Genomic DNA, 21,965 nt, shown 5'->3' with positions numbered 1-21,965 from the left:
GCTATTGTGTGGCCAGGGAGGTTAAAGTGTTCTCCTACAGGTTTTTGTATATTGCCATTCCTGATATCTGACTTGTGTCTATTTATCCTCTTGCGTAGTGACTGTCCAGTTTGGCCAATGTACATAGCAGAGAGGCATTGCTGGCACATGATGGCATATATAACATTGGTGGACGTGCAGGTGAATGAGCTGGTGATGTTGTAGCTGATCTGGTTAGGTCCTGTGATAGTGCTGCTGGTGTAGATATGTGGGCAGAGTTGGCATCGAGGTTTGTTGCATGGGTTGGTTCCTGAGTTAGAGTTGTTATGGTGCGGTGCGTGGTTGCTGGTGAGAATATGCTTAAGGTTGGCGGGTTGTCTGTGGGCGAGGACTGGCCTGCCTCCCAAGGTCTGTGAAAGTGAGGGATCATTGTCCAGGATGGGTTGTAGATCACTGATGATGCGTTGGAGAGGTTTAAGCTGAGGGCTGTAGGTGATGGCCAGTGGAGTTCTGTTGGTTTCTTAAGCAATGGCCATGTTAACACCACCCTATACCGAAAACCCACTGACCGCTATGCCTACCTTCATGCCTCCAGCTTCCACCCCGGACACACCACACGATCCATCGTCTACAGCCAAGCACTGAGGTACAACCGCATCTGCTCCAACCCCTCAGACAGAGACCAACACCTACAAGATCTTCACCAAGCATTCTCAAAACTACGATACCCACACAAGGAAATAAAGGAACAAATCAACAGAGCCAGACCTGTACCCAGAAGCCTCCTGCTACCAGACAGGCCCAAAAAAGAAACCAACAGAACTCCACTGGCCATCACCTACAGCCCTCAGCTTAAACCTCTCCAACGCATCATCAGTGATCTACAACCCATCCTGGACAATGATCCCTCACTTTCACAGACCTTGGGAGGCAGGCCAGTCCTCGCCCACAGACAACCCGCCAACCTTAAGCATATTCTCACCAGCAACCACGCACCGCACCATAACAACTCTAACTCAGGAACCAACCCATGCAACAAACCTCGATGCCAACTCTGCCCACATATCTACACCAGCAGCACTATCACAGGACCTAACCAGATCAGCTACAACATCACCGGCTCATTCACCTGCACGTCCACCAATGTTATATATGCCATCATGTGCCAGCAATGCCCCTCTGCTATGTACATTGGCCAAACTGGACAGTCACTACGCAAGAGGATAAATGGACACAAGTCAGATATCAGGAATGGCAATATACAAAAACCTGTAGGAGAACACTTTAACCTCCCTGGCCACACAATAGCAGATGTTAAGGTAGCCATCTTACAGCAAAAAAACTTCAGGACCAGACTCCAAAGAGAAACTGCTGCGCTCCAGTTCATTTGCAAATTTGACACCATCAGATCAGGATTAAACAAAGACTGTGAATGGCTATCCAACTACAGAAGCAGTTTCTCCTCCCTTGGTGTTCACACCTCTACTGCTAGCAGAGCACCTCACCCTCCCTGATTGAACTAACCTCGTTATCTCCACACTGATTTATACCTGCCTCTGGAGATTTCCATTACTTGCATCTGAAGAAGTGAGGTTCTTACCCACGAAAGCTTATGCTCCCAATACTTCTGTTAGTCTTAAAGGTGCCACAGGACCCTCTGTTGCTGTATATTTAGTAAGGCTCCAGTTCTGTGTTACGGATTAAAACGGTTTCTTGTTAAGTGTCCAAAATATCACTATACTTAAATTGGGACTTTGAAATTGCAAATGTGAGTAGTTTGGTAGTAGTAACACATTAAAGCTGGGGTTCTCAAACTGGGGAGTCTCAAGGCTATTACATGGGGGGTCGTGAGCTGTCAGCCTCCACCCCAAATTCCACTTTGCCTCCAGAATTTATAATGGTGTTAAATATATAAAAACATGTTTTTAATTTATAAGGGGGGTCACACTCAAAGGCTTGCTATGTGAAAGGGGTCACCAGTACAAAAATTTGAGAACCACTGCATTAAAGCTAAGCTTAGTTTCAGCAGTCTTACTAGGAAGAAAAGAAGCCACAGAAGTTGTGGGTGTAAAAGTGAATAACCATATATATTGCTTGTGATCTGAAGTAAGAACAACATTCTCATGTGACATGCAATCTGCATTACTATATAGACATTAAAGTAGATTGACTTTAAGGGTCTGGCTTCCATCCAGGGGGCAAGTTGCTTCATTTAAAAAAAAAAAAAAAAAAAAAACTTCTGAAAGTTGCATCCTCTCTCAACCAAAGACAGAGTTAGAAGCCAATCTTGGAGGTGGTTTTCTAAGATTGTATACATATCCAAAATGAAAATAAATTGCACTGAAGTAAAGACAGATGTCTAGCTCTTAAACTTGCTTTAAAAGGTATTATTTTTATTTTAATGGAGAGAGGCATTTTATTCAATTCAAATAAATGAATGGAAAGAGACATTTTCAAAGGTTTTAAAGATTTGGTAGCTACTTTTAGATTTGATAGGTAATGGGAAATTGTAGAGTCCTTTTAATGCAACTTTTTGCAAGTGTCTGATTGTGCTCTTTCTTTAGTATTCATAGTTATTTGGTTGTCTGTTAGCACCAAAGAATCAAGGTAGCAGGACTAACAGAACATACACAACATTTAAAGAAGTGATAAATTTCTGGGACAGCCCATGCTTTCCTCATTAACAATTCAGATCACAGTAGTAATGGGGTTGATTTATTTTATGCGTTTGAAAGCTAACCATGAAAATTAGACTGTTAAGGTAAAAATCAAATGAAACCTGACATTCTCATTAAACATAGCAACGTTCTAGTTGTCTCCTCCTTGTGCTTCAGAAAGTACATGTAGTTTGCAAGGAAATCTCATCTACTCAGTTTGCATCAATCATGAACTCGATCCTGATAAAAGTCTCTCTCCCACTCCTGCGTGGCTTCTCTCCATCTAAACCCATGTCTCAGCCTGGTTTCTTTGAACGCTGCTTCTGGATGGCTTGCAGGCAATTTAACATGGCCAAGCATTTAATTTTTCTTTCCCTCCAAAATCCACTCCTCACATTTTCTGTTACCATTGATAACATCACATCCTCCCTGTCACCCAGGCTTGCAACCCAGGAATCATCTTTGACTGATCTGCTCTTCACATCAGGCAGTATCCAATTCCTACCTCCCTTTCATCTGCAACATCTCTAAGATCTAATCTTTTATATGTATCCAGACAGCAAAATGTCATCCAGGCCCTAGACATCCCCTATCTTATTTACTGCAACCTCCTCTTCCTCTGATGTGTTTGCCACCTCCATCATTTCCCCACCCCCCAAATATAATGCAGCAGCTAAGATCTTCTTGGCCTATTGATATGATCATGCTCACCCCTAATTTGAATTTATGCATTGCTTCACATTCAAATTGTGCTTACTTTCATAGCGCTACATAACACCCCCTGCCTACTTAATTAGCCTAGTCTTTTACCACATTGCATCCTACTACCACTTTGCTAATGATACCCAGTGTCCAAGTTGCTCACCTTGCTCATAACCACCTATGCACCTTTTGCATATCATCCCTTTATGTGGAATGCCTTCCACTAAGTGGTTTGCCAAGCCACTACTCAAATCCCACCTTGTGAACACCAACATAGAAATGGATCTTAAGTGAATTATCTAAGACATTTTATTTCATATAAATAAATGTATATATCATATATGTATACTTAATAATGTGTATTTCATATTTATAAGTACCGTATATACTCGTTCATAAGCCGAATTTTTTTAGTAAAAAAGGGAAGCACCAGAGAAGGGGGTCGGCTTATGAACGGGTATAGAGAGGGAGAGGTGGGACACAGCCCCTCCCCCCAACAGAGGGAGCAAGGAAAGGCAGCACAGCCGGCAGAGCCAGAAGGGAAGAGGCGGGGCCAGGGTCTCTCCACTTCTGGCCATGTTGCTCTCCCGCAAGCCTCCGAAGCAGCTGCAGCTCTGGGGCTGGCAGGCTGCAGCCGTGCCGCTCGGCCCTGTGCCCCAGAGCAGGCTGTGGCCGTGCTGCCCAGTCCGCCGGAGCACGCTGCGGCCGTGCCACCCGGCCTAGCCCGCTGGAACATGCTGCGGCCGCGCTGCCTCGTTTGGCCCGCCGGAGCAGGCTGCGGCCGCACTGCCCAGCCTGCCGGAGCAGCTCCAGCCAGGCCAGAGACATCCTCCCCTGGCCCTCCCCACATAAGGTGGGAAGGGATGGGATGGGGAGAGTGTGGGGGTCCCAGGATAGGGGTGGGGTCATGTGGGGGGTGGTCACCGGGGTTATTCCTCTGACTCCCAGCTTCTCCCCACAAAAAAATTTCCCCACCAATTGCTGTCCCAACCCGCGCCGGGACACTTTGTTTACTTAGGTTTACCTCCGTGCCTGCGGACGTTCCAGGTAAACAAACCATCTCGGCCTACCAGCGGCTTATCCTGATGGCCCGGGAGCCAAAGTTTGCTGACCCCTGAATTGTAGGGTCGGCTTATGAACGGGTTATAAAAAATTTTCTATTTTTACTTATCCATCTTGGGGGAGGAGGGGTGTCGGCTTATAAATGAATGGGCTTATACGGCACTTGTTCAAAACTACAAAAAAAAAAATTGTTCAGTCACACTACACACACCTTTGAGTAACTAATGTAATTTAACTGTCTTCCTACCCTACTTAATCTGGTGCCTCTTTACTGTGTCATGTGAAATTACAGTGTACGTTTTTCTGGGAACACACCTTGTTAAGTTTATTTGTACTGTGAGATGCATAGCACACTCTATGGTGCAGTAAAATAACGTTCTTAACCACCATGTGAATAACTGAATTAACCAAAAAGAACCAGGAGTACTTGTGGGACCATAGAGACTAACAAATTTATTTGGGCATAAGCTTTCGTGGTCTAAAACCCGATGAAGTGGGTTTTAGCCCACGAAAGCTTATGCCCAAATAAATTTGTTAGTTTTTAAGGTGCCACAAGTACTCCTCGTTCTTTTTGCTGAATTTACCAAGTATTCTTATACTGCATCTTTAGGCCATTGTGTTGACGTTTTGTTTGTCAAGCACGGTAAAAGCCCAGTTCTTACAGAAATCTAGAGCAGTGGTTTTAAAACTTTTTTTTTCTGGTGACCCAGTTGAAGAAAATTGACGCCCACGACCCAACGGAGCTGGGGATGAGGTTTGGGTTGTGGGAGGGGCTCTGGGCAGGGGCATAGGGTTGGGGTGCGGGGGTGAGGCCAGGAATGAGGGGTTCAGGGTATGGGAGGAGGCTCTGGGGTGGGGGGTGCAGGCTCTGGGGTGAGGCCAGGAATGAGGGGTTCAGGGTATGGGAGGAGGCTCTGGGGTGGGGGGTGCAGGCTCTGGGGCGGGGCCAGGGATGAGGGGTTTGGGGTGCAGGAGGGTGCTCCGGGCAGGGGATTGGGGTGCGGGCTTACCTCCGGCGGCTCCCGGTCAGCAGCACAGCCGGGGTGCAGAGGCAGGCTTCCCGCCTGTCCTGGCACCACGGACCGCGCTGCTCCCTGGAAGCAGGGCCGGCTCCAGGCACCAGCTTACCAAGCAGGTGCTTGGGGTGGCCACTTCGGAGAGGGGTGGCACGTCCAGCTGTTCAGCGGCAATTCGGCGGACGGTCCCTCACTCCTGCTCGGAGCGAAGGACATCCCGCCGAATTGCCGCCACGGATCGCGATCGGCTTTTTTTTTTTTTTTTTTTTTTTTTTTGGGCTGCTTGGGGCGGCCAAAACCCTGGAGCTGGCCCTCCCTGGAAGCAGCCAGCAGCAGATCCGGCTCCTACACGGAGGCACGCAAGCGGCTGTGCACGGCTCTTGCCCGCAGACACCAGTCACCCCCACCCCCAGCTTGCGTTGGCTGGGAACCGGCGAATGGGAGTGTGGAGCCGGTGCTCAGGGCAGCGCACGGAGCCCCATGCCCTCCCCCCTCCTAGAAGCCGGACCTGCTGATGGCCACTTCCGGGGTGCAGCGCGGTGTCAGAACAGGTAGGGACTAACTTGCCTTAGCTGGGCAGCACTGCCAATGCTGACCAGAGCCGCCGTGACCCAGTGCCTTACATTCCATGACCCAGTACTGAGTCGCGACCCACAGTTTGAAAACCACTGATCTAGGGCATTGCTTTTACACATGCTGAGACTCACAATTCCATTATACAATTTGGAGTCTGTTCTAGAGTCAAATTGCCAATCTGTGTGTTGTTTGTCTGCCTCTGATGTGTGCAGTTCATGTGTTGGTTACATAGGCTGCTTTGCAAATATTGAAATGGAAGGGTGGTCTGTCATAATAATTCCAGATTTTGTTGATTTCCAGCCTATATTTCTGAATTAGTTAAATGTATGCAGAGCTCTCAGGGAACCTAGACATATTTTTCGCTGTTACTGGCTTGTACACTTAAGCATGGGAGGTGGATAGCCTTGACAATCATACTGAATCATGTAGTAACAAATAGTGAATTGTGTGACAGCATGGGACAGTTATATGCAGCTTTGCGGTGAAATTTGTGGGTTCTGCTTGTGAGCAGCAATATTGTTCAAATTATAGAGTGCCTTGATATCTTTAAGAAATATCTATACTCCTTGAAAGAATTGGCAGTAAGTAGGAATGTAAACGATCAGCTCTTTTATTAGAACTTATTACTGTGTATGTGGGTATATGAAAGGTAGGGATTATTATTATGCTTCACCTGGATTTTTCTAGAAAATTATAATCAAGATAATAAAGGCATAATCAGGTAAACACTTTGTAAAGCATATAGTCTTAAATTCCAAAATGCTTGTAAGTTTTTCACGTTATTTGCAATCATTTGGACCTGAAATAATTTTATTTCTAAATCTCCCTTGTGACTGCAAGAACTTGAAGAATTTCAAGGCAATGCTAGTGATAAATTACAAAACATACATTTTCAAGAAAGAAGGTTTTAAGAATGTTTGTTTGAGTTGGCACATACTACATGAAAATACATATATGTATTTGCAATGCATGTATATATTTTTAACTTACTTGTGCATACCATTGTGTCCTGTTGAAATTAATAGTGAGGGCTTCAGAGGTAGCTGTCCTGTAAGTGTGGGTGTACGTTCCGAGTTCATTGCTTTGTGATCTTTCAGTCCTAAGTGGTGAATGAGGGGTTTGACAAGAGAAATTAGAAAAGTTTGGTGCTGATTTGTGTTATCAGAGATGTTCCTCAATATCTTTCAGCAGTTCTCAAACTGGGTTGGGACCCCAAAGTGGGCCACGACCCTATTTTAATGGGGTCGCCAAGACTGGCATTAGACTTACTGGGGCCTGAGCCAAAGCTGAAGCCCGAGCCCCAAAGCCCAAGGGCTTCAGCCGTGAGTGGCAGGGCTCAGGTTACAAGCTCTCCCCCTGGGGCTGAAGCTCTTGGGCTTCAGCTTTGGGGCCCACCCAGGGCAGTGTAGCTCGGGCTTTGGACCCTCTGCCCAGGGTGGCGGGGCTGGGCAGGCTCAGGCTTCGGTCCCCCCTCGTGGGGTCGTGTAGTAATTTTTGTTGTCAGAAGGGGGTTGTGGTGCAATGAAGTTTGAGAACCTCTGAGTTTGAATCATGAACAGTAAATAGCTTAAATTAAGCTGATTGAACAGAACAGTTAGCAAGGGGAATTCTTTCAGCTTTATAGCCAGGTAGAAGCTATATCTAAATATACATGAGATGAATTAATCTGGACTACCCTTTCACCTTTATGATGGTTGTGGTCAATTCTGTCCTCCAGTTGCTTCCTTATTGTTCCTGCTGTCTCCTCTTCACTCAGTGATCTGAGTGGAGCTAGTGGGAAACAATAGCAGTAGATGGGCAGCAATCTTGTCACCACTGCATTGTGTGAGAGCTGCAAGTATGACTCTTATAGCATATTCTGTTAGAGCTGTACCTACAGCTGTTGCAGCATGTGGGAAAGCACCTGAGGTTTCCTGCGCAACCACCTGACCACCTATATTCATCCATGTTACTGCACCTTCTTCCCCCTTACCTTCTATTGTTGCTGACCAAAATGAAAATGGAAGCGTTGGTCCTGTTTCAGGTGGGAGCATGTTGGTGGCTAAAACATTCAAATGAGAGTTGTAATCCTGGCTCTGCCACCTAATGTGTAACTATTGATATGACCTTTTCTGTTTTGTTTTCCACATACAAAATAGAGGTAATTCTTACGTACCTCATACAGATGTTGTTATAGGTTAAATTAACAATAATAATAATCATGCTTTCTACTTAGGACTCCTTTCATAAGAGGATGTCAGAGCACTTTGCTGTATCAGTGCAGCATACTACACACCTGTCAATAATGTTTCCACAAATGAAGTTCTGCTGTTAATCTTGGAACCTGCTAGTGCAGTAGCTTATTTGTCTGGATTTGTTTTACAAGATGTCAGGCTGATGTGAATGCAGTTGAGCTGTAGAGCATTATTTCATGTGACTAAAAAAATGTATCTTGTAGTGACATACAGATTAGATTGTTTATAGGAAGAAATCTCAGGAAGGGTTGAATCTTTTGCAACAGTAGTCAGTAGCGCCATTTTATGAAAGAGGTTAATGTGTTTGAGCTTTGTGCTAACTATAGAGCTTATATTGCAGTTTGTGATAATATAAACTGAAGAATCTTCCATAAAATTCACATAACATGCCATCTGTCAAGCAAATGAGATGTGAAACTAATGTGCATGTCTGAGTTTTTTTGCAATGGCTTCCATTGACATTACTAAAACCATACAGAACTTTGATAAATGAACACATTTGTAACTGTTAAACAGCAGTTTAATCTTTTCTTATGCATGTTAAGTTACTTACAGACCATTAACTTTTTTTCTTTAGACAATGGCAAAGGTTATAACCACAGTGCTGAAGTTCCCAGCCGACCAAACGCAGAAGATCTTAGAACGAGAAGATGCTCGACCATTGGTAAGCCTTATAAGTAGACTGGATATATGAATATGGGCTGCTAGACATAGGTGGGTGAAACTTGGTTGTTTAATGTCCCTCCCTTCCTCAGGAGAATTTCCCATTGTAGAAGTAGGCTTGAGTTTATGACAAAAGAAAAAAGTAAGGGCTTTGTCTCCACTAATATGTCCCACCATTGGTCTAGTACTGGAGCAGTTCCACTGGTGGTATTGACAATGGGAGCACTGTAGCCAATGTGCAGGCATTTTTGCCACTGTGCCATCTATCCTTACTAAAAGCAAAAATGGTAACCACTCCTGTGCCTACTCGGCTTTGCTTAGTGTGTACAATAGCAGTTCTGCTGATAGAGCTTTCCCCTAGAACAACAGAGGGGAAGAGTGCTGAATATAGCCAGTATAGCTGGTATGTAGAGTAGAATGCCTTTTTTAAATTGACAACAAATATTGAAAGCCTGCTCAGCTCTCCCAATATTGGATATGTCATGTGAGCATACAGAAGTCTAGATTTTGGGAGGGACAGAAAGGAACTCATACTATACTAGTGTCTTTAATAGTTCCTCAGGGCTAGATTTTCAGTTATTTAAGGAATTGAGGGGTGCTTTGCTTTACAAAAAGATTTCCAAGTAGATGAAATGCAAGACCAGGAGCAGAGTACTTTATGCTCTCAGGGAAGCAAGATACAGTGCTAATCAGAAAAAGCACTCTTTGCACGATCATTATTTTATAAGTGTAAAAGGCATTTTATTAGTTGAAAGGCTGTGAAACACAATACCTGAACTCAGTAGGATTATTCATGTTTTTGTGGGCCAGTAAAATAAAATAGTTAAGAGTTTATTGTAGCTTGTACTTCCCCTATTGGTCTTGTTTCTTCTCTCCTTCCCTCCCTACTGGTCTTGGCTATCTCTGATCATTTTAGAGGCAGATAAGATTATTATTTTAGGTAGTTGTATGTTTCACTTTACGAAACCACACAAACACATTGATCTCTTTGAAGCAAACTTTTAAAAAATCTTCAGTTACTGTTAACATAGAGTTGAACACAACAAGCAAAATTATAGATTTTTGTTATAAGGGGTGTTGAAGGTATTTTGTTTGAAGGAAACTATACTGTAAAAGCAACATTGGTATTGATAAGTATTCTATTCCAGTCCAGGCTCTTGGCCAGTCCATCCCAATCTCCAAATATTTATTTAAACTCGTAAAACAAAAAGAGTGTAACTTCCTGTCCCAGCTAAGCAGTCCTTGCACTGAAAGTATCTGCACTCTGTTCTCTGAAATGATTAGCACCATGCTTGTCTTCAAAGGTAATTTAATCAGATATTAAAAGAAATAACCATTACCTTTTTAACCACCTCCCAAGCCTTCAAAATTAAACATTTCTAACCAGTTTGTTATTCTTTTTATTAGCTTATTACTCTGCCTGGAGTAGCACCTATTTAGATGTTTACTAAACTTTTTGATGTACTTGTGTGTAAGAGATAAACAGATTTAGGCTGCTGGGATTAGACTAAACTATCCAAGCATATTATATTAATAATCAGTTGATGTAGGGCTTCTCCCTATTTCATAATAGAGTGATGGTGGTATTTGAAAAACATTTATTAAACACTTAAATTTCCTTTCTAGTGGTATAAATTGTCTAAATTAAAGCATAAATTTATATATTTTTTTAAACAAGTCAGGAATGCGTTGATTAGTCTGATAAGGAACAATCTGATATTCCTATTAACTTTTGCCTGAAATATTTACAGATTATAAAAGTATAAATTGTCAACTTGTTTTGCTACTGAAATAAAACACATTTACATTGTAGTAAATTAAGGATACTTGTCAGTTTTATTTACCATTTTAGTGCCCAATCTTTCCCTTACCTATACAATGGGCATATATCTAAGAGTTTCTCTTGAAAGTTTAAAAACAAATCACAGATAAATTGACTTGGGATATCGACTTGGTATATTAGTATTTACTTCAGAGTGTTGTTTCTGTCTAATCCTCTCAGCCTCATATATAAGCACACAATGTCCACTGAGCTCAAATTTGTGCTATTAATAAAATATTCCAATAAGGTGTTTTCTTCCTGGCTTTGTAGTTTACCTCACCTCGCAGTGGTATCTTCTGAATATTCCATCAGTCTGTGCTTAGTTAGCATGTGGGTGAGTGAAGCCTAATATGTGTATTGTGTTTTATTTGAAGGTCAAATCTATAGCATGCACTTAATTTTCCTTCTGCTAGATTTTTCTTTCTCTCCTCCCTGGTTTTGTTCATAATTACTGAATGCTCTTTGCAAGACAAGCTTGTAATATACCCCTAAACTAACTGTTTATCTTATTTTGCTTTACAAAGCTAAGTTTGTAAGAAGTAAGCCTCAGTTTCAAGATTAATTTATTTTCTGATCCGAGGACAGTTTGCATCTTTTCAAATACTGATTCAGAGCTGTACAAACCTCAGATATGTCAAAAGGGAGTAGAAAAAGATTCTTAATCAAATAGCCTGTAATACAAAATATATTTAACTTGGCTTTATTCTATTTGTGCTTCTTATTTGAATAAGCAAATAGGTAAGTCAAATTACTGGAATATGCTCACTTACTTTCATGCTTAAAATGGATCCTAATGCCATATAAAAATCAAAAGGGATCCTAATTTAATAAAATACTTAAAATGAAATATTGCATACATGGGCCCTGATCCAGTAAGGCACTTATGCAAGCGCTTAACTTCAAGTTGGCTTCAAATTAGACTTCAAACCTACTGAAAGTTCAGCACATGCTTTAATATTTTGCTGGTTCAGGGTCATGGGTTGGTGGTAACAAGATGACAAAGCAGAGATGGGGAGGAAAGACCTTTTTGATTGGGGACGTCACAATATTTGTTATTACACAATTTGTTACAAATTAGTTTGGCTTCATTAATGAACCTGTGCACAAATAACTCTAGTGTTAGAGACCAAGTGGCTGGGTTGGCTTACAATGAAAAGGCTGCATCAGACCAGTCAAGGTAAAAATTAAAACAATAATGATCCACAGTAATAGGACATGGAAGTAAATAGTCACAACATTCTACATAATCTAATGTGATTAGCACTCTGATTTAAAATGTATAATATTTCAAAACAAATTCTGTGGGACATGTTGAGCTTGCCTTAATTTTTTTTCTCCCTTAAAACTAAAACCAGACAAAACTTGGATGCAAAATATATCTGAGTTCTATAAAGAGGGAAATCTGTTCCTCTCTACCAGTCCTTAAAGTTTCTACTCTTATCCTTATTTCATACTCTCTTAAATGTTGCATTCTAAGCCCAATATCTGGAATGTCTGTCCTCTGGTCCTTACTTTTCTGGGATATTAGCGTCAACAGACTTTTCCTTTGCCATGGCTGAAAATGGTTGAAGTGTCAGTATCGACAAGGTGAAACTACTTTCAACACCATTATAGAAAGTATGATTGAGATGTAATCCCTGTTACTCTTTCTGTGGCCCTATTGAAAAAAGGTTTTGTCCTTTCTATCAGTAAAACAGTTTTCAGCATCATTTAGGAGGAGCAAAGAAGGGGCTTGATGCTGACCATGGTGTCAGCAACAGGTCATTTTACTAACGTAAATGAGGCCTGTGCATGTAAATCTTGTATAATCTAGTAAAATCTCGTTGCAAGAGTAAATTGTGCTGTCCTAGTTTTTCAAAGCTTTAGTGGATTATGGCAGTTTATTGACCTCAAATATGACATTCTTGCCTCCAAGCAACTTATGATCAAGCTGATGCTGACTGCATTGCAAATGTGAGGTATACGCTTCTTGATTAGGTACAAGGGATTTATGTCCATGATTGGCCAAGGCAGGAATTGTTTTGAGGTGGGGTATTGTTACTTTCCTGTCATTTTAACTAGAGGCCTTGATAGGAAAGAAGGGGGAATAACATTTTGTCTCATTCTAAAATTCAGTTTTGTATTTTACTTAACTAGGCATGATGCTCAGATGCAGTATGTAGTTTCCAGTGAGATCTTACTGTTTTACCCAGCTTCAGTTGTGTTGTCTGAAAAATATAGAAATTGAATTACTTGCCCAAGATCACAGAATAAGTCAAGTCATTCAGCCTGACCTCAAATCCAAGTTCTTTCTGTCTCCTATTGCTTTTCTCCAGCAATCAGATTCAATTGCTCTCCTGACTGATTTATTTAAATTAAGTGCTTGTAATTTTAAGCTAAAAGTGCTTGTAATTTTCTCTTCACAAGGTAACATTCATTTACTAGCCTTTTTTTTTTCCCCCTCCCTAGTCATGGCTACGACCATCTTGAAGAAATTGTGATAGTAAGGTCTTATGACAATGCTGCTTAGAAATACATTCATATCTCTGTTCTCCGTTGAGAATGGACAAGAGGAAAAACTATTATTCAGGGTCCCAGATGGAGCAGCAAGACAGAAAAAATCAACACACACTTTGGACCGTGAATATAGTTAAAACTGCCTTGAGAAGAGATGCTAATCAGTGGTTATCTGGTGAGGAGTCTTTTTTCTCCTCATATTGAATACTGTCTTCTATTTTGTGTTAAAGGTTATTTTTTTAAAGGGGAGAAAAAAGACTGTAACCTAGAAAGACTTCGCCCCACTCTTGTATCTCAGTACAGGTTTCACTGGGTGTTTTTAAGAGTTGAACTTAACGGTTTGTATCTTCTATTTATTTTTGATTTCTTGACTGAATGAATTGTGCAATACATTTTTGGGTGGGTAGCAGTTAGTGGGTGATTCCTGGTGAATTAGGCAATTTGTTTGAATATTTTCTTCCAATTTGATCTTTTGATTGTTTGCTAAAGGCTATTTCTTTAAGCTTTTGCTTACAATAAATCCAAATTTTAGTACCTCATTTATTTACTCTTAGCTTTTGTACTTATATTTTCTGGAGAAGAAATACACTACTGTAAATTGTAAATAATTAATACATAACTGTATCATATGCTGATCTGTGACTGGCAATGCTAATCTGGCAGGAGCTGAGATGAAATAAAGTTTTATTTACTATACAGTTTTGGAATTGCGTGTATTTTTTTTATATTATACATATTTTTATGAGGAGGAGCAACTTTGTACTTGACCACCGAAAAGACCATAAGGCAACGTTTGCTTGGAATCTTTACAATCTAAGGCCATGATCCTGCGAAGACTCATTTAACTTCAGGCATGTAAGTAGTTAATGGGGCCACTCCAATGCATAAATCTTTGGAGGATCATAGCCTCAATGACCGACATAGAAAACATGATGAACTGGAAAGCGAGGGAGTCACTTGGTATATTTTGTTATACCCATATGGTTATTGGAATGCAAAAAGGGTCTTGATCCTCTAAACCCACATCCAAGTATCCCCATATGGGTAAAGATCAATTGTCCTCTATTTATAGGGGTATCAGGCACAGTACTGTAGATCCGGATGAAGGTGAAACTTACACCCCCAGTTCCCCATCCCAAGTGTTTATAGTTGTGGGAATAATTCTCATCTGTACTGTGCCAATTAGTTTCTCTCTGCCAGGATTACCTCTAACATTCCATGCATGTAGGTAACTTCAGATTTTTATTTGTTTTTTAGCTCACCATCATTATAAGATACATACCATTTTACTTGCTAGAGCAGTATTTGCACCATGGCCCAAGATGGGACACTCCTCAGTCCTGTACCAACAATGGGTAAGAGCTGATTGCTTGTGATGCATCAAGACTACAAAAAAAGAGATTTAAATCATACTTGACAGCTGCCATATAGAATGCCAGCAATACAAGATGCACGTTGGAAGCCCTGTTAGACTGACATATTAGACTTTATATAAGGAAAAGTTATTTTCTAAAAACTTCGTTTTTTACTTTCACTTCAAGGCTTGTATAGCTGGACACACAGTAATTAAAGAATTCTGATTTTACACGTAGAGTAAACCAATAATTTTGCATATTGCCTAAAACATTTCTAAAATATTTCTGTGAAACACATCATACAGCACCTACCACTGTGGGTCCTGGTCCATGGCTAGGGCTCCTTGGCCAGGGCCGGCTCCAGGGGGGCGGCGCGGGGCGTGGCGCTCGGGGGGGGGGTCCAGCGGCGTGGCGCTCAGCGGGGGGGCAGCGCGGGGCGCGGCGCTCGGGGGGGGGGTTCCGGCGGCACGGCGCTCGGCAGGGGGGGCTCGGGGGGCGGCGCTTTTTTTTGCTGCTTGGGGCAGCAAAAAAGTTAGAGCCAGCCTTGTCCTTGGCACTACCATAATAGAAATAACATACAGAATAAATGATGGGGTAGAAGGAGGATTTTAATGGCATCAGTTTGGGGTGGTCTCGTAGCTTCATTGTTCATGAGTCATGCGGAAAATGTGTAATTCTCACGCACATGGTGGGACTCAGTGCATGCTTTCCAACATAAACAACATAGTGCAGTAGTTTAGGAGAGAAAATGAAAAGTGGCTTTTTTCACCTTGGGGGCATTTTTGTAGGGCAGAATGTGATTACCCACAGTTGGAATTAAGCCAAAATCCTTTGAATATTAAATCTGTGGGAAAATACTATGAGATCTTTAATGACCTCAAGTTGTCAGAGGACCTGTTTTAATCTCATCTGAGAGTCTGACTTTAGAAACATAGATGCATACCCTACCTATGAAATAAAAACCTAGAATACACAGACACATTTCTACATTACAAACAAATGAAGGGGAGAGGAGATCAGTCCCTCATTGGTTTGGTTTTGACAAGTGATTTTCAGGGTTAAACAAAACATTTAAAAACATCCTCGCAGTGTTTTCTGGAGTTGAGTAGTCCTTTTAATAGCCTTGAAAGATATTACTGAGGATTCTTATTCAACTAAAGAAATCGATGGCAAAATGTTTGCAGGTAGAAGGAGACCCTGTTATGCGGTGTTTAGTTGCAAGAAATGCACTTTGCATTCAGTTCATCTTCAAAATTTTGTACCCTAGTGCAATTAGGAAAACAGCAGAGATCATTCCATAATGTTCACTATTATACATGCTTAGATAGCTAGTGGTGTCCAGAAGAGATCTTGAATCCTTCTCTTTTGATCCTGAACAATCAAACATGACATGAATAGAAGAGTATTTCCATGTTGCTTGCTGTGGTAAATCTCTGATACTCAAACACCCAAAGTCAAATATCTCCAACTCTTCTGTTACCAATAGACTCTCTGACTACTACACTGCTGCTTCCCTTTGTTCTTTATAAGCTTTTCCTTCTTTGACTGTACATGATATGCTTGATACTTTCTCACAGAAATATTCATTTTAGTAGTTTCTCTTTTAAGAGTCTTTTTTAGCTTTCTCTACTGTATGTTCTGTATTGTGTATGGGAATCTTGTCCTCCAGAATATTGGCTGATGCTCATCAGCAACTTTGAACAGGTTTCAGATTTGTACGTGTGGATCTGTACAATGTATGTTCTATTCTTTCTTGGCTGGCCTTCTAGGGGTTTGTATAATTTTGCTATCAATACCATTACAAAAAGTTTAAAATACACAATTCAAGCTTAGGTTTCCATATAAGGTATACATCTTATGCCATGGGAAATTAAATGCATTAACAGCCTATTACCCTGACACTGAAGTTTATAACCACTTGTATTTTCCAGTGTCTTGTCTCATTCTTCACCATCTGGACATTTTTCAGGAGGCTTTGATCACATTTCCCCCCCCTTTCTCACAAGATACTACATCAGGGCAGTTATTTGTCAACCATGACTCGAGTGCAGTGAACTGACCTGAAATTGATAGTCAATATACAATTGAAACAAAATTACTACAGCTTGGAGCAAATACATTAATTCTTTTTTTCTAACCTCTGTTGCTATCACATCTTAAGTGATCTTTTTTTTTTTTTTAATTACATATTACGTATTACATAGTTACCATCCAACTCTCAATTATTTACAGAGGAAACAAAAATGCTCCCAAAATACACTATTTTTGAAAAGCTTAAAAAAAGTTCTATAATTCTTCACTCATCAGACAGCTATTTCTTAGCATAATGGTAATAGAAATGGTGTTAAGCACAGGACTCTGATACAGTTTGAGTTTATAATAAAACTCAAGAAAATTAATTTCAGAACTTTATAAAAGAATGTATAAACATGCAATTATTTTAGAATTTAAAAAAGAAAAATGTATACGGAGCATGAGTGTGGAAAAGGTGCTGCCTTGAGTGTTTCACCTTAAATGTGGTGGCGTTTGTATTTCTTAGAGCATACTAAAACACTGCTAGTAATGCCAATGTAGATATAAATTACCTTGGGATAATGGATGATGGTGGTAGGGTATGAAGACTTTCCTCTCTGGGTTACAGGTTCCAAACCAGACCAGACCAGGTCAGTTGAGACCAAAAATCACTACCTGGCTGTGAAGTATGAAATGAGTTGAAAGTCTCTGTTCAATTCCTACTCAGCTGATGTCCCCATCACAAAAGCCACCACTACACTTACACTCATAACCAATGGGGGGGAGGGAGGCTAATGATCTCAGCAGAGAGACCAAGACTTGAATGAGCATGGAGACTGAGCTACCTCCATCTCTCTTGTCCTCCCCCTATAGGCTAGGGTTGAAGCATGTTGGCAGGGCTGTTTTGGAAAAACCTTCACTGTTGGACCAATATCGCTCTTTGTGGCTACGTGACTTTATTCTCAAGTGCTTTTCACAAGCATTTAAATTCACTAAAATAAAAAGGGGGCAAACAGGGCAGCATATACCATATTTACCACTGGTTATATGATGGCAGCTTTATTAGCACTAGAAAGGTCTTAGCCCTGTGTTATCACATCTAGAATTTCTACCCATTGTCTTCAAGAAAAATAGCTGTTGCATTGAAGGTATTATTCCTTGCCCAGCTTTGAACAGAAGCACTTAAAGGTTGTTTTTTTTCACTAGAGCCAGGCAGTATATCTTTTACAGAGTAATCAAAACAGTCAAGCAAGCAGTATTTAGAAGCTTATAAAAGTCATTTTCTATGCACCAAAGTTAGCATACATTTATGATTAAAAACTTGCAGTTAATGACCTGAAGAAATTTTCTGCAGCTTTTTATTGAACTTGCTGATCTTTCTCACATCGATCTGCTGTTTCTGGAATACAATAATTCATGGAGAAGCTGTGCTGAAATTTTAAAATTGAAAAATGAGGATTTGAATGGGGAAGAAATGAATTGGCTAAGTAGGAAGTATGTACAAAGGGAAATAGAAGTCAGGATAAAAGGTTCATATCATGGCTGATCTATAAAGGTACTATGCAGAAAAATTTCTTCCCACACGGACTGAAATATTGCCATATTGGATCAGACCAGTGGTCTATCCATTCTAATAGCCTGACTCTGACAATGGCTGTTACTAGGTGCATCAGTGGAAGGTGCAAGAAATCTTGCAGCGTGCAATTATAAAATAAGCAACCTCTCGGGGAAGATTCCTCCCAATTCCTTCCAGTCTGGTTTATGCCCAGAAGTGAGTTATTAAAAATAGTATCCTATCTAATGTAATTGTTGGTACTTTGGTCTGTTTACATGTCTAATCCTCTTTTTGAATCCTACCAAATTCTTGCTGTCGGTGATGTCTTGTGGCAAATTCCGCAGATTAATTATGAGATTAAAATCAAGGACTCTTTCCCTTACATCTTGATATAAAATTCCTCTTTTCACTTCAAATAGAACTGTCCCTAGGATTTGTGATACCTTACTGAATTAGAGCAATTAAGTAGATGCAGATATTGTTCCTAAGCAAGCACAGGAGGAAGTATACCACCCAGCACAGTATATACAATATCTGCAATAGTATATACTGTCATTGTGGGTGCTTAGTGCGTCACATGTGTAGTAACATGCCCTTAAGAGAATGGAAGAACGGCCCTCCCCATAGTGAAGGCTGGGCTCAGAGACCAAAGGTGGCGCTAAATGGAGAGTGCAAGAGGGGAGTGTATTGGAATTGCTATGTAGAAAGGTCTTCTTCGAGTAGTGTCCCTGTGGGTGCTCCATGTTAGGATGTGAGTGTGCCCAGGCAGTCTTGAAGGGAGATTTTTGGCAGCAATGTCCATAGGTCCACACCTGCACCCTAGACACCGTCATGCTCTGGTACTAGGGCATACAGGGACGGGTGGACCTGCCTCCACTCCAGTTCCTTCTCAGCTGCCTATGGCTTGCAACAGTGTGTCGCAGTGTTCACTAGCTAGCCTCACCACTACAATGTCTTTATTTTCTCAGTATTTTTGTTTAGCATAATTTGTGCTTTTGAATAGGTTCTCCCGCATCCCATCCCCGACCTTCCTTTTGCCTGATTGAGGCTTTTGATCCCTGGTCTTGAGCACAAGTTATGCCCAAGACACTAGGCTTCAATCCCTGCCAGACGTGCCATAGGTCTTTCCCTGCAGTGATAGACATGCAAGCTGCTTCCGCTGCTTCAGAGAGTCTCACATCCCCTCTAAATGTAAGATCTGCCCAGGGTTTGAATAGATCTAAGAAATTGAGGGAGGAATAGTTTCTAGTGGAAACTCTGGATGGTCTGTCCCTTTCCTCAAACTACAGGACACCAAGTAGGATTTCACTGCACTCCCTTTGGAGCCTTTTAAAGCTGTCCTTTTCCAGGCAGAGGAGATACTTATCAATGGGAAGCTCACCTGCTGCAGTGCTAGTCTCTTTGGCCTTATCTATACTGACTTTTGTCTTTAAGTATTCTTCTATTGCAGAACCAACTGCTCAGCTCCACTGGAGGGGTAGCATTACTGTAATTTCTACTATAGAGAAGGTACCGGTGGCCACTAGTGTTCTACCACTATATCATTTAGGCTTTGAGTGGAGTTAGATAACATGGTTGTCAAAAACGCCAACTCCTTGTCTTCTCTAGGACTCCTACCATTGTTACCACTAGTGGAGTCGCAAAGGTGAGAAACTTTAAGAAAAACTCTGAAAAGACACAGCCTTCCATTTCTGGGAGCAGGAAATTGAACTTAAACCTCCTGCATGGTGGTGCAGAGTCTCTGAGGAACTAGTGGTCATTCTAGAATTCTCCCTTGGGACCCAAATGGTCTCCTCTCAGTGAGGGCACTGCAGCCCCAGGCATTCGTTGGGTGACAATTGACTTTCCATTCTGCATGCATTTATAGATAACTGTGACAAAGTGTGGATTTTCCCTTGTTATGTTGTATGTGAGTCTTTACTGTTTTGCATGAATACTGTGTGTGCCTCAGTTTCCCTGTGTGCTGCACCAATACCTCAGTGATGGGAATAGGGCTGACTTTGGCTGAGACCCAGGAGGGGGATGCAACCAGGTGACCACCAGGTGACTCTTTGCCCGGGAAGCGAGACAAAGACAAGGAGGAGGAGCAATGGGGATGTCTGAGGTTGGGTTGCTGGAAGCTGGCAGTCTGCTTGGGGGGACTGGAAGAGGGAGAGTCCAGGGTTTCTGGCCCAGCACTCCCCAAGATGGACTTGGCTGAAAGTCACTGATTTCTGTGAGAGGTGCTGCATTCAGACCAACAGCTGTTTTCCAACCTTGGCTCACTAACTGAGCTGTCCACTGGGTGAAGACGGGAGCTGGCCCTCCCATCAGGTGTTCCCCATTCAGGATAACAGGAAACACTGCCCAGGCCCTGGAGGGAGAGGTCAGAGACATACTGGCTTTAGGGGTGATCCAGCCATCCACCAATCCCGGGGCTTCTCCCGTGGTGCTTGTTCCCAAGAAAGATGGGTTGATCCGATTCTGTGTGGCCTATCGGAAGCTCAATGCCATCACCGTGTCTGGTGCCTGCCCCATGCCTAGGCCTGATGAGATCCTAGACAAGTTGGGGGTGACTCCGGTACCCCACGACCAGGGATCTCACCAAAGGCTACTGGCGGGTCCCTTTGGATCCAGATGCCAGATTGAAACCTGCTTTTGTCACCCCTTTGGGGCTGTACAAATTCCTGGTCCTACCTTTCGGCCTCAAGGAGCTGCTGGTCACCTGCTAGCACCAGGTCGATCAGTTACTGAGGGGGATGGAGAATTTTACAGGTCATTAGCCAGACCTGGGAGGACCATGTGTCCCAGGTGAAGAGGGGGCTGAGTCGCCTCCAGGATGCAGGGCTGACTGTAAAAGCTGGAAAGTGCAAGGGGGGGATGGCAGAGGTGTCGTACTTGGGCCACAAGGTGGGGAGCAGCTGCCTAAAGCCAGAGCCGGCCAAGATGGAGGCGATCAGAGACTGGCCTGCTCCCCAGACTGAGAAACAGGCCCAGGCCTTTATTGGGATGGCAAGGCACTACCGGAGGTTTGTGCCCCGCTTTAGCTCTGTGTCAGCTCCCATCACTGAGCTATGCAAGAAGGGTAAGCCAGACAAGCTGGTCTGGACTGGGCAGTGCCAGAGGGCTCTCTGCATGCTGAAGGAGGATCTGGTCAAGGGCCCAGTGCTGGGAAACCCAGACTTTGACAAGCCATTTATGGTGTTCACCCATGCCTCAGACACTGGGCTGGGCGTGGTGCAGATGCACACTGATGCAAAGCAGGAGAAACACCCCATCATATACCTGAGCAGAGCTATGCAGCCATAGAGAAAGAATGCCTGGCCCTGGGGTGGGCTCTTAAAAGGCTGCAGCTGGATCTATTTGGGTGCCACTTCGCTGTGTGCACTGACCACTCGCCCTGCTGTGGCTGCACCAGATGCAAGCTGCCGGTGTCAAGCTCCTGAGGTGGACTCTGTCCCTCCAGGAGTATGAGATGGAGGTGGTCCATGTTAAGGGGAGTGCAAATGTTATAGCTAATGCTTTGTCCCGGAGAGGGGGGACTGAACTTCCCCAGGCCACTGGCTAAAGCGACCCCACTCCGTTCGGTCTCAAAGAGGGGAGAGATGTGACGAAGTGGGGATTTTCCCTTGTTATGTTGTATGTGAGCCTTACTGTTGAGCCTATGTGAGTTTTACTGTTTTGCATGAATACTGTGTGTGCCTCGGTTTCCCTGTGTGCTGCACCAATACCTCGGTGGTAGGAATAGGGGTGTGTGATTTTGGCTGAGACCTCTGGGGCAGGTGAGGCTGCTCCAGCTGCCTGCAGATGTGCTATGACCGGTGCCTTTCATAACCTGAGACCCTGAGGGGGGGTG

The 21,965-nt window shown here is 42.6% G+C and overlaps 1 protein-coding gene across 1 annotated transcript in view; it reads left to right on the top strand.

The window, feature by feature from the left end:
• The window catches only part of GOLGA4 (golgin A4), a 78,166-nt gene extending 64,935 nt beyond the window's left edge, over positions 1 to 13,231 (top strand). The window contains exons 20-22 of the mRNA XM_065397853.1: positions 8,804 to 8,890; positions 10,982 to 11,045; positions 13,160 to 13,231. Coding sequence (XP_065253925.1) covers positions 8,804 to 8,890; positions 10,982 to 11,011 — 117 coding nt within the window. The 3' untranslated portion in view covers positions 11,012 to 11,045; positions 13,160 to 13,231. The remainder of the gene's footprint in view (positions 1 to 8,803; positions 8,891 to 10,981; positions 11,046 to 13,159) is intronic.
• The last annotated feature ends 8,734 nt before the right edge of the window (positions 13,232 to 21,965 follow it).

Source organism: Emys orbicularis, chromosome 2 (genome assembly GCF_028017835.1).
Source record: "Emys orbicularis isolate rEmyOrb1 chromosome 2, rEmyOrb1.hap1, whole genome shotgun sequence".
NCBI classification, from domain to species: Eukaryota; Metazoa; Chordata; order Testudines; family Emydidae; genus Emys; species Emys orbicularis.
This window is presented reverse-complemented; position numbering and strand designations above follow the sequence as displayed.